The sequence below is a fragment of the Haliotis rufescens genome, unplaced genomic scaffold (genome assembly GCF_023055435.1).
Source record: "Haliotis rufescens isolate VD_foot unplaced genomic scaffold, xgHalRufe1.0.p SCAF_15, whole genome shotgun sequence".
NCBI lineage: Eukaryota > Metazoa > Mollusca > Gastropoda > Lepetellida > Haliotidae > Haliotis > Haliotis rufescens.
The window spans coordinates 1,905,270-1,920,750 of record NW_025963835.1 but is presented as its reverse complement, the minus strand read 5'-3'; the positions used below and the strand labels follow the sequence as shown (position 1 = coordinate 1,920,750).

At 42.5% G+C, this 15,481-nt stretch overlaps 1 protein-coding gene across 1 annotated transcript; it reads left to right on the top strand.

Moving 5' to 3' along the window:
• The first annotated feature begins 1,177 nt into the window (after positions 1-1,177).
• LOC124114053 lies at positions 1,178-1,689 on the top strand. The gene is made up of 2 exons (XM_046474591.1): positions 1,178-1,293; positions 1,560-1,689. The coding sequence occupies exons 1-2, from the start codon at positions 1,178-1,180 to the stop codon at positions 1,687-1,689; spliced, it is 246 nt and encodes an 81-aa protein (XP_046330547.1).
• Positions 1,690-15,481: the final 13,792 nt, after the last annotated feature.

The following is a 15,481-nucleotide window of genomic DNA, read 5'->3' as shown; positions in this document are numbered from 1 at the left end:
TTAGGGACTTATCCATGATACTAGTTTGTAATTGCATACCTTGATGACTTTCTAATAATTTGCAAGAAAAGGAGAAAGTGTACAAGAAAAGGAGAAAGTGTACATCAGTATTGCGTACCTTGGTATCAGTTCTTAGTTACCTGATGTTCGATATGAATTGGAAGAAACTCGAGGGATCTGTGACATAACATTGTCAAGTTTTCTTAGGTGTTGAGATTAACACAGAAGCTAGGACCTTATCACTACCGAGAGAAAAGTGTGGTTAGTTTCTTGTAGTCCTGGAAGATTTTCATAACAGGTCTAGGACAAGGAAGCGTCAGATGAAGAGCTTAATTGGTAAGCTGTGCAGGTCGTGCTGGGAGGCAGAACTTATTTGAAGAGACTTATGGATTTGAAGAATTCATTGGCAGGCAGAAATCATAAAGTTGAGTTGGATGATGATGTATGCTGGTGGTGTAGATTTATGCTTATTTAATGGATGCAGGTGCATTATCCGAAATATTCCAGTGGCACCAATGTTTACGTATGCTTGTCAAAGTGGTGCTGTGCGTACTGTGATGGAGATTATGCTTATTGAAATTGGGATGTCGACCTTCCAGATGTAGCAGATAAACTGTGAAAGAAATCCTGGCTGTTGTGTTGGCGGTGGAATGCTGGAAAAGTGTTTTACAAAATGCCAGGTTATTGTGCATACGGACACACATTACATGTAGGGCAGCGATTAATGAGGGGACTGTGAGGAATGGTTTGCCATGACATATATAAAATATCTGTTTTGGGCCCAAGCAGTGTTCAAAATTCAATTACAAGCAGTGCACATCAAGGGAAGAAAGTGTCGCAGATTTCTCGCCGATTGTGTCGTCTCGGTTGTCAGAGGAAGGACAGTTGTCAGGCTTACACGAGCTGGTACTACTTTGTCTATGGTACCACCTAGCAGAGAGGAATAAGGATACCATATGTGTGTCATTTGTTCAATCCAGGTGGCTCGACAGTTCTTCACAAGACACCAATGAGTACAGTTAGTCACCTTCGTGGAAAAGCTCTGTCAGGTGCTACTTGGCACCAGTATCAAATCTGCTTAAGGAAAATGGTGTTGTGGATCCTGTGAAGCAAAGTTGGAGTCTTCATAATGTCCTCCAGGGAGTAAAGCGTGAGCTAGGAGACGCCAAAGTTGTTGATGCTGAAATATTCTAAAATCAAGCAGTCTGAGTTAAGCCACGCTAGTGTGTGGGCGGCCTGTATGACAGCTTTTTCCGGCTTTCTACGACCAGTCAGTTTCCTCTGTGCGTCACAGTTTAATCCAGATGGGGATTTGAGAGTCACTGATCTCTAAGCCTCGGGCGACGGTTATGTGCTGGATCTGAGGGTAACAAAGAAACTGCAGTTTAGAGAGAGAACTTTAAGGTGTTATTGCCAAGATTACAGGGGAAAGTGTTGTGCCCAGCAGAATCGCTGGACCATCTTCTTCGTTTACACCATCTCCAACAGCCAAGTGAGCCTCAGTTCTGCACTTCTTCAATGTAAGCCGTATCAAAAGTGGCATTCGTATCCCTTATTAGAACAATGCTTAAGGGTTATAAGTCTCGTATATCCGGTCATTCCTTCCGAAGGGGAAAGGCCACATGTGCCTTTGCTTCAGGTGTACCGGGTGAGGGGAGCCTTGGTTTCTGGAAAGTGACTCTTGTCTGAAGTATCTGAAGATGCCAGTTACAGCCGAAATGGATGCATTGAAGGCGATTGGTCACAGTCTGCTATGTTAAGATATGATTTTGAATCAACTGTCGGAACAGTTTTTGCTTGGGTGGTTTATGCAGCAGTCTAAATATGTTTTGCTTTTTGTTTTGTTATCACCCCATCTCCAAATTAATTTTTTATTTCTCATTATGGTTTCCCCATAGTTGCAGGTTTAATATTTCCGGTTTGCATATAGCCTTTGGCATACAAATGCATTGAATAATTTGCCACTTTACACTTATATCTTTTAATGAGAAGTAACACAACCAGTTAAAGTGTGTAATTTGAGGTAACTTAAATTCAGTTTTAATAAGTGTTAGGAAAATAGCACTTCACTTAGTTCGAGGGAACTGAGAGTTATCTCAGTTAGACTTCTTGGTGACAAGCATGGTACATGTGCGTTTGGCAAAGGCAATCACCCTCCCAACACTATTATTGGAATGGCTATAAGGTGCATTAACTCACTGTCGTTAGCTTGCTGCTCGCAATTTGCAGTATCAAGAGGGATGATTATTTTGTATGTTGTGTAAGGCACATTGTTGTCTAATTTCTGTGCTTATCTGGTTAGAGTGTGACGGCGTGTGGCTATCACAAGTCACTGTTGGTTTCATTTCATGCGAGCAGCATTGTAAAGCCATGGCATGTTAGTTACAGTTGCATAACCTTTGACTTTCACATGCATTAAACATTTTGCAACTTTACACTTATATCTTTGTTTATGTCAAATGAGAGTGAGTGGGTTGGGTTTAACGCCGCTTTTAACAGTATTCCAGTTATATCGCGGCGTATCAGCTTAATGTGGGAGGAAAGCCCGAAGTGATGCAGGTCTCAGAGGTTTCTGGCGTGCCCAAGGGACGCAATTCTGCACAGCGAATCGCGGCGCCTTAGACGACTGGGCCACCCGTGCCCCCATTTCAAATGAGAAGTAACCCAGCCAGTTAAATCAACATTTATGAGCAACCAGATTTGCAACCGCTTTTGACAGTACCACACTCATTCTCGTTAGATGTCTTTTTTAACCAACTGGGCTGTCTGTAGTATCTGACCGACGGTGCAGCGAATCTGCTCATAGTATCAGTCACTGATTTGTCGGTTCAGTCTTGATTATTTATAAGCCGTTGTCATAAAGTGGCAATATTGCTGAGAGCAACAAACAAACAGACAAACAAGGCCATCTACCGACCCTAGTGAATGGCGAACGTGCATGGTTTGACAGCAGGCTGGTATTTCTGTAATTCTGTAAACAAAACCGACATAAATCCGGATTAGCACAAGCAGTCACGCACACCTATGCCCGTCGCTTTGTACATAGAAGTGAGTGAATTATTATTGAACGCGGCGTTAAATTTCACCTCACGTCACCTATTGCAATAGTTAAAATGCCAACATGAGGTTATGATGACGCCTCGGTAATTCTATCCTATTGCTGGACACGAGGAAGTTGTTGTATGCAGATAAGTCCCGATAGAGCACTAATAGCATCAATTTAGAAGCGGTAATTTTTAAATAGTTGATGAAACTAGTCGTTATGACAAGTAAATCATAAGACTTACGTGTTAGAAATGAAATGCAGGTTTTACTTGTCTGTGATCCTGACTCTTATGTTAGGACAAATAAATAATGGTCGTCTGGTTTCAACAAATTTGCCAAACAGCACGAAACAGTTGGGAACACATGGCTGGAATGCACCTTACCTCTACTTGTGAACATGTGCACATGCTTCACGTGATTTGCGAGAAAAGTGAATTTAATCACTAAAAAATGCAAAATGTGCACAAAGATACCCATATGAATACTGGTATAGAAAATGAGCAGGACTGTACATCACACGAAACCGTTTAAAACAACGACTAACCGCAGAGTAGAGGGGGAGAGCCATCGGTTAAGGGGTAGCGTTGTCCTGCTGAAACGGCGTCCGTTGGTGTCGTTGCGCGAAAGGCAGTACCACAGGCCGAGAAACATCATCAATGTAACGACGTGCAGTGAGATGATGATGAATATATCTGTCTTCTGGTCCCCGCAGATGCAAGCCAAGACCATGACACTACCACCTCCAAAAGGCTCAACTTCTTGGACGCAACAACGTGCCGTCCGTTCACCACGTCGTTGGTAGATTCGAACCCGCCCATCAGATTTGAGTAGCTGGCACCTACACTCGTCGCTGAAGAGCACTCTTCGCCAATTTGTCTGCTGCCGTACAGTCCTGGCCCATCTCAGTCTGTGACGTTGGTGTAGAATTGTTAACGTCATGCCCTTTAAAGGTCGATAGGGACGGAGACCATACATGCGGAGTCGTCCAGTAAGGATCCTTCTGCTGACTAGAAATCCAAAGCTGTTTGCGGATGATGAAACACTCGTAAATACCGGTCTTCCTATTGGGTCGTGACCTTGGGTCTTCCACTCCTCGGCCTGTCTGCAGTACTGCCTCTTTGCCCGTGACGTGTGACAAGTCTGGTGAGTGAGTGAGTGAGTTGGGTTTAGCGCCGCTTTTAACATTATTCCATTTATATCACGGCGTGTCAGCTTAATGTGGGAGGAAAGCCCGAAGTGATGCAGGTCTCAGACGTTTACCACTTCGGTGAAACCCACGAGCACGGGTATGGTGCTGACAAACCTAGAAACATAATCGGGGCGACCCGGGATTCGAACCCACAATCATAGGTTTCTGGCGTGCCCAAGGGACGCAACTCTGCACAGCGAATCGCGGCGCCTTAGACGCCGTGCCCCCGTGACAAGTCTGGCGATGGTGCACTTGAAGCAGGCCATGGCAACGTGCTCCTGCGTCGCTCCCATTTGCAGCTTACACAGCTCGAGTCACTAGCGACTTTCTGAACGCCAACATCGTGACCATATTACAGCCAGATCACCGGACCTGTCGCCCATAGAGCTCCTCTGGGACCAACTGGGAAACGTCAACAGCCCCCATTGACGAGGGATGCCTTGGCAATTGCCCTGCAGGAAAAAATGGCGTAGGATCCCTAATCAGGATGTCAAGAGACTCATCTCAACGACATGTTAGGGCCTGCATCGTTGCTGGAGGGGGTCACATCCGATACTTAGCCATGTGTGTAGCACGGGACTTTAAAAGCGATCAACGTCGATTCTGCGGGTGTGATCGAATACTGGACAGTGCACCCAGCATGATAAACGTGTCTGCAGAACTTTAAGTACATGATTTTTTATCTTGTCATTTTCAAATACCGTTTTGAATAATTGTTTTATTAAATAATAAAACATTAGCTGTTACTACATTTTTTGTTTTAGGTCAGAAAATTGTTTGTTGCCGTTTCTCTTGCCCGTTAATTTATTTTCGATGTTATATGTAACCCTACCTCATATTTATATAAAGTAAACACATTGTTGAATACTCGAAACCAAACAAATAAATTTATCTTTGCCCCATAAATCATTTGTACTGAATGTATTTTTCGCCGCCGTATTTTACTTGAATACAATGTCTGTATGTCTGTCTGCCAGTCACAGGAACCAATTGTCAGCGTGAATATGCAACAGATGTCCATTGTGTGATTAGGTTTCAAACTAACGGTAACTTTGTTCGTGACTTGAATGGTCGGTTTTATGACTTATATCAATCAGTTTTCTCATGGATTTAGTCTAACAGACAGGGTATGCGTTGCATCAGAATGAGGTATTTGTTTCGTCCATAAGTATCCAATACACGAACGTGTGTTGACCATATTCTCCATCGTATGAACGTTTTTGCAGGGCGAAACACAAAGGATATGTTTTTTAAGGATATGAGTGAGTGAGTGAGTTGGGTTAAATGCCGCTTTGAACAGTATTCCAGTTATATCACGGCGTGTCAGAGGTGAAGGTGAAATGGGGTTTAACGTCGATTATTGCACTTTATATATATATATATATATATATATATATATATATATATATATATATATATATATATATATATATATAGTGTGTGTGTGTGTGTGTGTGTGTGTGTGTGTGTGTGTGTGTGTGTGTGTGTGTGTGTGTGCTGGTGCTGGCCCAGTGAGATATGTGCCGCAGTTTAACATGAATACCCCAATCGGCGAACCGGGATTCGAACCAAAAGGACGCAACTCTACACAGCAAATTGCGACGCCCTAGACGACCTGGCCATCCGTTGCCCCTTTTTGCGATGAGGCTAAGCATGAGACGAGCTGTATCACAAACGTGAAAAATGCGCGTGACGTGCACAAGGACATTGCGATGATTGTTCAGATCCCGGATTTGCCGCGCTTGTGATCCTTGGTTTGTCACGACAATGTCCGTGTTCATGGGTTTCAACGAAGTGAGTGAATTGGGTTTAGCGACGATTTAAACAGTTTTCAGTTATACCACGGCGTGGCACGCCGAAGACCCGGGTTCGATTCCCGACATCGGTACAATATGCGAAGCCCATTTCTAGTGTCCCCCGCCGTGATATTGCCGGCATATCGCTAAAAGCGGCGTAAAACCAAACTCGCTCACTATAAAGAGTAGCTATTTTTCATACTCATTTTGAAAACTAATTGTTTTTAAAAGTGAAATTAATTCAGACTCGTAGTGTGTTGTTCGTGAGGCGCATGTGTTACAGGTGTCACTCTCTGTCTGCCACCTGTTACAAATCAGATAATCCCAAAATAGCATATATAACGGGATTCGGTGGTCGCGGAAAAAAAGGATTTCACTCAAAATTAGTTAACAACGAGTATTAGTATTGCAAAATCGCGTAATTGTAAAAACATTTCAGTGCTTTTTCGACAGTATTGACCATGTAATAGGGAAATCGTGAGACTCGTTTGAATGCGGAGGTAGATTCAACGAGCACTTAAGATTCGAGTGATATCTCCCACTTGATCAATGTTTTGACTGATACGTAATTTCTCTATAATTTGCGATCGCCTCTGTGGTCTAGTGGTAGAGCGTCCGCCCGGAAAGGGGAAGGTCTGGCCGCGTCATATCAAAAGACGTTAAAAGATGGTACTTGTTGTTACCCTGCCTGGCGTTCTGCATTATGACAGATACATATGATCGTGGGTTCGAATCCCGGTTTGAGTTCCCGTTTTCTCGAAATCCATAATCTCGAACGAGCCGGTATTTCGAACCTGTTCTCCGACCCGGACCGTCTCACTGCATACATCCAGCTGAATTTGACCGCTCATCTCGAATTCGAGATAAAAATACAAAGTGCTATATCGAACCTTGGACTCTGTCCCAACTATTACTTTACTATAAAACTGTATTCCATTATCTCGAAGTTGGCATTTGAGCATTAACAGTTTTGAGAATCATTTCTACGTGCGCATATTCTTCTAGATATGTCGAGTACCTTTTCTAACAATCATCCAATGTCGCTGTAAAAGCAGTGCAATTTGAGCCAATTTTTCAACCAATCCTGTACTTAGTGTATATGAAATACGCTTTTTCTGCTCGGTCACATATCAAATCACGTAGGATATATAGAAGAGACTCTTCCTTGTCATTGGATATGGTTCTACATATATAGTCTCGTAGGTAATTAAGCAAGTTCTGTTGATTTTTTAAAAACTGTTTTCGCAGCCATAACCATATTAACTTATGACGAGGCAAAGTCCACAGCAACCTTTTGTGTAAGTGACGGGTAAGGATTTGGGGCAGGGTCCGCTCACCTTGTCGCCTAGGCCTGCTGGTGTCATTGCTTTTTCATGATGATTCATAAACTTATATGCTTATGATATAGTCTAAATCTTACAATTAACTCTCCCTTTTGTAGAGATTGTATATGATAATAGAAAATGTTTTATTGTTTATTGTTTATAAATGTATGAAATGTTTATCATGGGGTCAACATTCTTGTGGTTTGCACGGAATAATCCCATACCCAGGTTTTGTGAATTTCACCTTTGAAAAGTATTCCACTTGTATTACCTGTTTTGCAATCTTCCAGTAATATAACGACACCAGAAATCGACTTTACACATTGTACCAACTGACCATGTGCGGAATGCGAAAGAGACATGGACTTGACGTGACAAAGACGTGAGACAAAAGTTTAAGTCAGTTGATGTGTACTCGTCAATGAGACGTGATGGCTGCGTGAAAGGGTGCAACAACCGTCACGGTTCACGTCATTCTTATGAGTTGACAACACTTACCTTTGTGAGCTAAGAAGCCCGTAGCCGAAGGCTCATAGACACACAGAGCAGGAGACGGAGCCGTGACATAAGAGAGACATATGGGGACACAGATTGTATGGAGAGAGAGAGAGAGAGAGAGAGAGAGAGAGAGAGAGAGAGAGAGAGAAAGAGAGAGAGAGAGAGAGAGAGAGAGAGAGAGAGAGAGAGAGAGAGAGAGAGAGAGAGATCGAAAGAAAATGATTAATCAACTGCAGTGTCATCAGGGATTCATTGAATCAAATTAAAACGCAAGGCTAAAAGACAAGCCAGAAAAATCAACCAGACAGATCTTCCCTGACGGCCAGCCATGTGAATGTAAATATGGAGAGGAACGGATAAGAATACAGAATTAATAACTGTGTGTATCAAATATCTGCAGTAATCTCGAGCTGTTAATACGCATTGACATGAACGTAATACAACGGCCAAACACATAGAGACAGAAACAAGGCAGGCAGACAGACATACTGCATGATGCAAAGGGATGAAGAACAAGAGTTAGGACATCTGTATGATACAGAAGGAGAATGAGAGAGTATGAGAGAGAGAGGCAGACAGTGAGACAGACAGACAGACAGACTGTATGATGCAAAGGGATGGAGAGCAAGAGTTAGGACATCTGTATGATACAGAAGGAGAGTGAGAGAGTATGAGAGAGAGAGAGGCAGACAGTGAGACAGACAGACAGGCTGTATGATGCCAAGGGATTGAGAGAGATAAAAATGGGACACAGAATGTATGATGCAGAGAGATGGAGAGAAAGCGGTACAAACTGTTAGATAAAGAGTGATGGAGATAGATAAGGACACAGACTGTATGAAAGAGGGATAGAGAGACATGAGGACACAGACTGTATGATACCTGAAGACACAGACTGTATGATACAAAGGGATGAAGAGGCATGACGACATAGACTGTATGAAAGAGGGATGGAGAGACGTGAAAGAGGGATGGGGAGAGAGAGGGAGAGAGAAAAAACACTATGATACAGAGGAGAGAGAGAGAGAGCGGGAGAGAGAGAAACACTGTATGATACATAGGAGTGGGAGAGAGAGAAACACTGTATGATACAGAGGAGTGGGAGAGAGAGGAATACTGTATGATACAGAGGGGTGGGAGAGAGAGGAATACTGTATGATGCATAGAGGTTGGAGAGAGAGAAACACTGTATGATACATAGGAGTGGGAGAGAGAGAAACACTGTATGATACATAGGAGTGGGAGAGAGAGAAACACTGTATGATGCATAGAGGTTGGAGAGAGAGAAACACTGTATGATACATAGGGATGGGAGAGAGAGAAACACTGTATGATACATAGGAGTGGGAGAGAGAGAAACACTGTATGATGCATAGGAGTGGGAGAGAGAGAAACACTGTATGATGCATAGGGGTGGGAGAGAGAGAAACACTGTATGATACATAGGAGTGGGAGAGAGAGAAACACTGTATGATACATAGGAGTGGGAGAGAGAGAAACACTGTATGATACATAGGAGTGGGAGAGAGAGAAACACTGTATGATGCATAGGAGTGGGAGAGAGAGAAACACTGTATGATGCGTAGGGATGGGAGAGAGAGAAACACTGTATGATGCATAGGGGTGGGAGAGAGAGAAACACTGTATGATGCATAGAGGTTGGAGAGAGAGAAACACTGTATGATACAGAGGGGTGGAGAGAGAGAGTAACACTGTATGATACAGAGGGGTGGAGAGAGAGAAATACTGTATGATACAGAGGGGTGGAGAGAGAGAAACACTGTATGATACAGAGGGGTGGAGAGAGAGAGAAACACTGTATGATACAGAAGGGTGGAGAGAGAGAAATACTGTATGATACAGAGGGGTGGAGAGAGAGAAATACTGTATGATACAGAAGGGTGGGGAGAGAAAGAAAACACAATAACATTATGATACAGAGGGTGGAGAGAGTGAGAGAGAGAATATGTATGATTCAGAGGGGTGGAGATAGAGATGGACACAGAGGGATGGAGGGACAGAATGATTGATACATTGATGGATGGAGATGGATGGCTATAGAGATGGAGAGACACAGAGAAGGTTGCAGATGGAGAGAGCAAAAATGTAAGCATCTCTCATCTTGCACTTATCCTTATGACAATTAAAAACATTGATCCTACCCTGGTGTGTACAAGTATAAACCAGTTCGTTTCTTACCTTGCATGCTTACCTTGCACTACCACCGACATTGCAAGTTGTCAGGGCAACGCGAGTATTTGCTATTCTTAATTAGGAACATGCTTTCATCTACACTCGCCACTATTTAGTCACACATTGTGACATTCAACATTTGCTGGGATACTGTGTATCTTGCTCTTGAACGGAAGTGGAGCCAAGTAAACACATCTATCAACGACATCGATTTGAATGTGTCACATCAACAACATTTGTTGATTTTTCTTAATTGACGTTTAGCGTTTTTATTTTCACAATGCAAAAATAACCCGATGTATTTATCAACTTACTCATGGTGGCCTCGAGCTGTATATGTGATGGAGTCAAACGGATGTCCAAGGCTAAGCCAGAAAACTGATTTATTCACGCTAGATAGTCACCAGTAGCTTTCAAGATTATTGCACGAGTATAGCGACGCGACCGCTTGGGTGTGCGTGTGCGTGTGCGTGTGCGTGTGCGTGTGCGTGTGTGAGTGAGTGTGTGTGTACGTGCCTGCGTCCGTGCGTGCGTGCGTGCGTGTGTGTGTGTGTGAGAGTGTCTAATATCGGTTTTATGGTGCTAGCCAACTGAGATTCATACCATTTCACAGTTAATTAACTATAATTGATTTTTAAAGCGTTTAATATCTCAGTGGCGCCGTTACAGAATATCGATGATCAGTGTGCACTCGATATCCATTCTCAGCTCCCTGGTGAGTATACAGTACAGGATGCCTGTGAGGCTCTAAAAGGTAAACAGTCACATTACCATCTTATCCTTCACTGCTGGGCGAAGAGAGGCATAGTACGAACAAATGTCATTTGCCTAAGGTGACTCTATATAAGTTGCATGTGTTTCAGTGTGGGGCAGGACCCAAGCCCCAGAAATTCTCAAATAGTGATGGTACCAGGTGCTCACGTAAAGGTGAGCGTGTCTTGCTCTACCGGTGAGTCCCGTCACAAAAACATGCATAGGCAAGTCAACTCTTCACCTGAAAAAACAACACAGGAGCATATGCTACACATCAAAATAAGAATTTTTGTTCATAGATGTTCATGATGTCAATCACTGGATTGTCTGGTCCAGACTCGATTATTAACAGACCGCCGTCATAGCTGGAATGTTGTGTGTGCGGCGATAACAACAAACAAACAAAGCTTAGGGGTGTATCAGTTCTCGAAACGACTTATATTTGAATATGTGTATTTTATACAATCAAACAGGATTACAGGTAAGTTATATATTTCCGACAAATCCACCTGAATACTTGCACTACAATCTGCTATGACAAAAATATATATGCTTGCCCACAGTTATCTAGCAATACGATGTAACAATGCCATGATGTTGAGAGAGTAATGAGAAGGAAACAGACTCCATGGGGGTAAAAGGCAATATTGTGATGATAATTACTTTGCATGATTGCCTTTACTTGTTAGACTTATATTTACCGATTCTTAAATAAAAAAATATTTTACAACATATTTAAATCATATCGTATATAACATAGGTGCACAATATCGTCTCAATGCATGTAAACCATATCTATAAGACACGTAAAGCAACGTTTTTAGAACATAACTCGGATAACACGTTAACTGTATCGTCTTTGGCACATGTAAGTGAGTGAGTGTATTGGGGTTAACGCCTCTTTGAACGGTATTCCAGTTATATCACGGCGTGTCGGCTTGATGTGGGAGGAAGGCGACACATGTAAACCACGTTGGTAACGACAATGTAAATTTCACAATTTGAGTCTATTCTATAACAAATACATATTAAATTCAATGATAGGCATTTCTTTGAAGCATTTCCCACATCATCAGCCGCCTCCTCAAACAGCAAGCCGACCTGCTTCACCAAATCCACCACCCTTAATACTCAACTAAGAGCCAACAGCAGGAACACCTCCAAACCCCAAGATTCCAAGGGGGTAGTTTTCAAAATTGACTGCGACTGTGGACAATCCTATATAGGCGAAACATCCCGCCCTATCAACACCAGAATCACGGAGCATCAAATCAGACTGTAAATCGGCCATCTTGGACCATATCTGCCCCAATCACAACATCAATTGGGAAAACATCCATATCATCTCCAACAACCTCCATGACTTCATAAAAGAAAACTAACAGAAGCAGTCCAGATTCGCCTCCACAAGCCTTCCATCAACAGAGATCTGGTCTATTGTACCCCAAGTTATAGTTTTCCAACCACCCTACCTTATATTTAATCCGGTTTAATTGGTTTATTGGCTTCCTGTTTAGTTGGACTCATCCTCGTGTGTTCTCTTGCCATCATGTTGTTACTGTATCTTCCTTCTATCGTTATTACTTAACCTCGTTACGTTTATCCCTCTGATGAATGATATTTTTTGTAACTGTTAATCCTTCACCAACAGTGTATAAATTTGTACCATGTTCATTAGCTAGTCTTGCTTGACAACTGTATAAGAAGCTATATCGAAACATCGCTATCACAGTATAATATTGAAGTTGTTATCTATAATGTTTTTGTCTACTTTGTCAAATATAAACTACATGTATATCTTGTATAACACGTGTAAGCCATACATTCCATTACCAATGTTTTTTTGTTGTTAAACGCCGCACAATATTCCAGCTATGACGGCGCTTTGTAAATGATCGAATCTGGACAAGACGATCCATGCAGTGATTGACATCATGAGCATCGATCCGCGCAATTGGGATACGATAACATGCATCAACCAAGTCAGCGACCCTGACCACCCGATCCCGTTAGTCGCCTCTTACAAGCATAGTCGTCTTTTACGGCAAGCAGGGGTTCCTGAAGACATATTCTACTCCGGATCACGGGTCTATAACCAATGTACACTATACATGATATGACACACGTATGACCAGTACTTGTAAGGCAAGCATGATGTTACGTTTGTAAAAATGTATTGGTAAATTGAAAAAAAGAAGAACAAAATAACATCGCCATAATAGTTTGCAAGGGTAAAGCTGTGTGATCTATTTGAAGCTGTGTGTCTCACTTTGTTTGTGAGTGACCACAGGTCAGGATCAGGACCTGGTTGATTTCGTGTTGGTTGTTTATGCTTCTATCACTGATTCTTCTCATCCAAAACAGGGAAGTCGGGTAGCCTAGTGGTTAAAGCGTTCGCTCGTCACGCCGAAGACCCGGGTTCGATTCCCGACATGGGTACAATATGTGAACCCCATTTCTGGTGTCCTCCGCCGTGAAATTGCTGGAATATTGCTAAAAGCGGTGTAAAACCATACTCACTCACTCACTCATCCAATCTGACCAGCGGGGGACAACTGAAATATTGCTGATGACGGCTTTAAACAACATTAACTCGTTTGAATTATTCACTGTTTGTGGCTCATCGCTCATCGAAAAGTAGTGAAGAAACCTCAAGCAGAATCAGTCCCTTCACCGCTATGTCCACAAGGCCACAGATATCATGATGTCCCTTGAATCTAGCAAAGTTACCATAATAGTTTCTTTGTTTCTTGTTAAACTCCGTACTCAGTAATATTCAAGCTATACGACGGCGGCCTGGTCCAGACAATCAAGTGATGGATATTGTGAGCAATGATCCACGACGTCGGCGTACGACTTCACGGTGTCAACCAAGTCACCGAACCTGACAACCCGATCCACGTGGTCGCTGGGTACCCACTCGAACCGGAATCCCCACGTATGTGTGAGATAATCTGTCAACTGATAGTGTTGCAGCGAACCAGATCGGCGTAATTCGGTGTTCATGCCATCAACCACTGTTTTCATGCCCAAGGATGTTAATTGGTCGCCGTGATCAAACTGGAATATTGCTTACTGTGGCGTACAATTATCACTGTGTTTTGATCTCTATTCTTACATTCGACAACAAACAAATACATTAATCTCAGCAATGTTAGGCTGGGGCCGTTGGCATGTATCGCACATATTGCCTGTATCTATGGAAACACAGCTATCCTAGACCTCGCAAGTGTCGTGTGTTATGACAGACTGTGTACGATAGCTGCATGGTGACTCAAAATGCACATTGAAGACCTTGACTTTTGACATTTGACTGAAGGCAATGTTAGGCTGCGGTCGTTGGCATGTATCGCACATATTGCCTGTATCTATGGAAACACAGCTATCCTATACCTTGCAAGTGTCGTGTGTTATGACAGACAGTGTACGATAGCTGCATGGTGACTCAAAATGCACCACGTATGCACACTGAAGACCTTGAGTTTTGACATTTGACTGAAGGCGTTGATCTTCTTACTAATAACAACGTGATGATACAGCGACCTTTATTTCAAAATGGCAGTATAGTGTTGATATGGCATATGCTAAATTCTAAATAAATCAACTGATTAAATACAAATGGTAGATACTTTTTGGGACCGCCAAGCTGATCATCTGGGGTTTTATCGAAAAGCATAAATTATCACAGAAAATATTTGATAAAAATAATGTATGCTTCAGTCTGTTGAATAAACAGATATCGTGTGCATGACACTGCGCATTTTTGCAGAGTGTTTTAATTAGTGTCGCCTTTAAGATGGTTGAACTTATATAGCGACCTGCATGCACGTGTGTGTGTGTGTGCGTGCGTGCGTGCGTGCGTGCGTGCGTGTGTGTGTGTGTGTGTGTGTGTGTGTGTGTGTGTGTGTGTGTGTGTGTGTGTGTGTGTGTGTGTGTGTGTGTGTGTGTGTGTGTGTGTGTGCTTGTACTCGATTTATAGTACATATCAATTGAGATACCATGACGCAGTTTAACATCAATACCCAACTCAGACACAGATACGAATCGTCCAGGGTTTGCTCTGACGCAAAAAACTTGGTATTTGACACAATCTAAGTAGAACACAAACAATATCATTTCTCCATTGCAGGTCATTCAGACTCTCAAAATTAAATAACTGCACTATACTGTCGAAACATTAAAATTTGAAACGCACTTTTCCCTTGACAACAAAGTACGACCGATATCAGTTTTGCCTAAAGTCTAAAAATAGAACACCCTCACTGGCAAGCTTTCAGTGGCAGCCAATCAGAATTAGGTTTCAATATTTGCCCTGTGGGGTGCTTGTATTTGCTGACAGTCATTGTCAAGAATTCGTCAAGCCACATTTGGACAAGCCATTGTCGTATTATGGCCTAAAGAAACAAAGTAATTTCTCACCTTTTTCCAATCAAGGCGGCAGAGGCACATCTGTTGATTCGACAGCCTCATCAGATGTCTGATATAGGTACCAGAATTTGAATCCACTAAGGTGTACATTACAGTAGCTACATATCATTTAAAGCAACATGCGTCATGATGTGGTTCGACTATATTAAAAATCAAGAATATAGATATACCAAGGCGCGGGGTTCATGTACTTGCAATGGGGAGATTATCAAATCATGATCGAGTTATAATGGACGCTCATTAGTTGGATATGT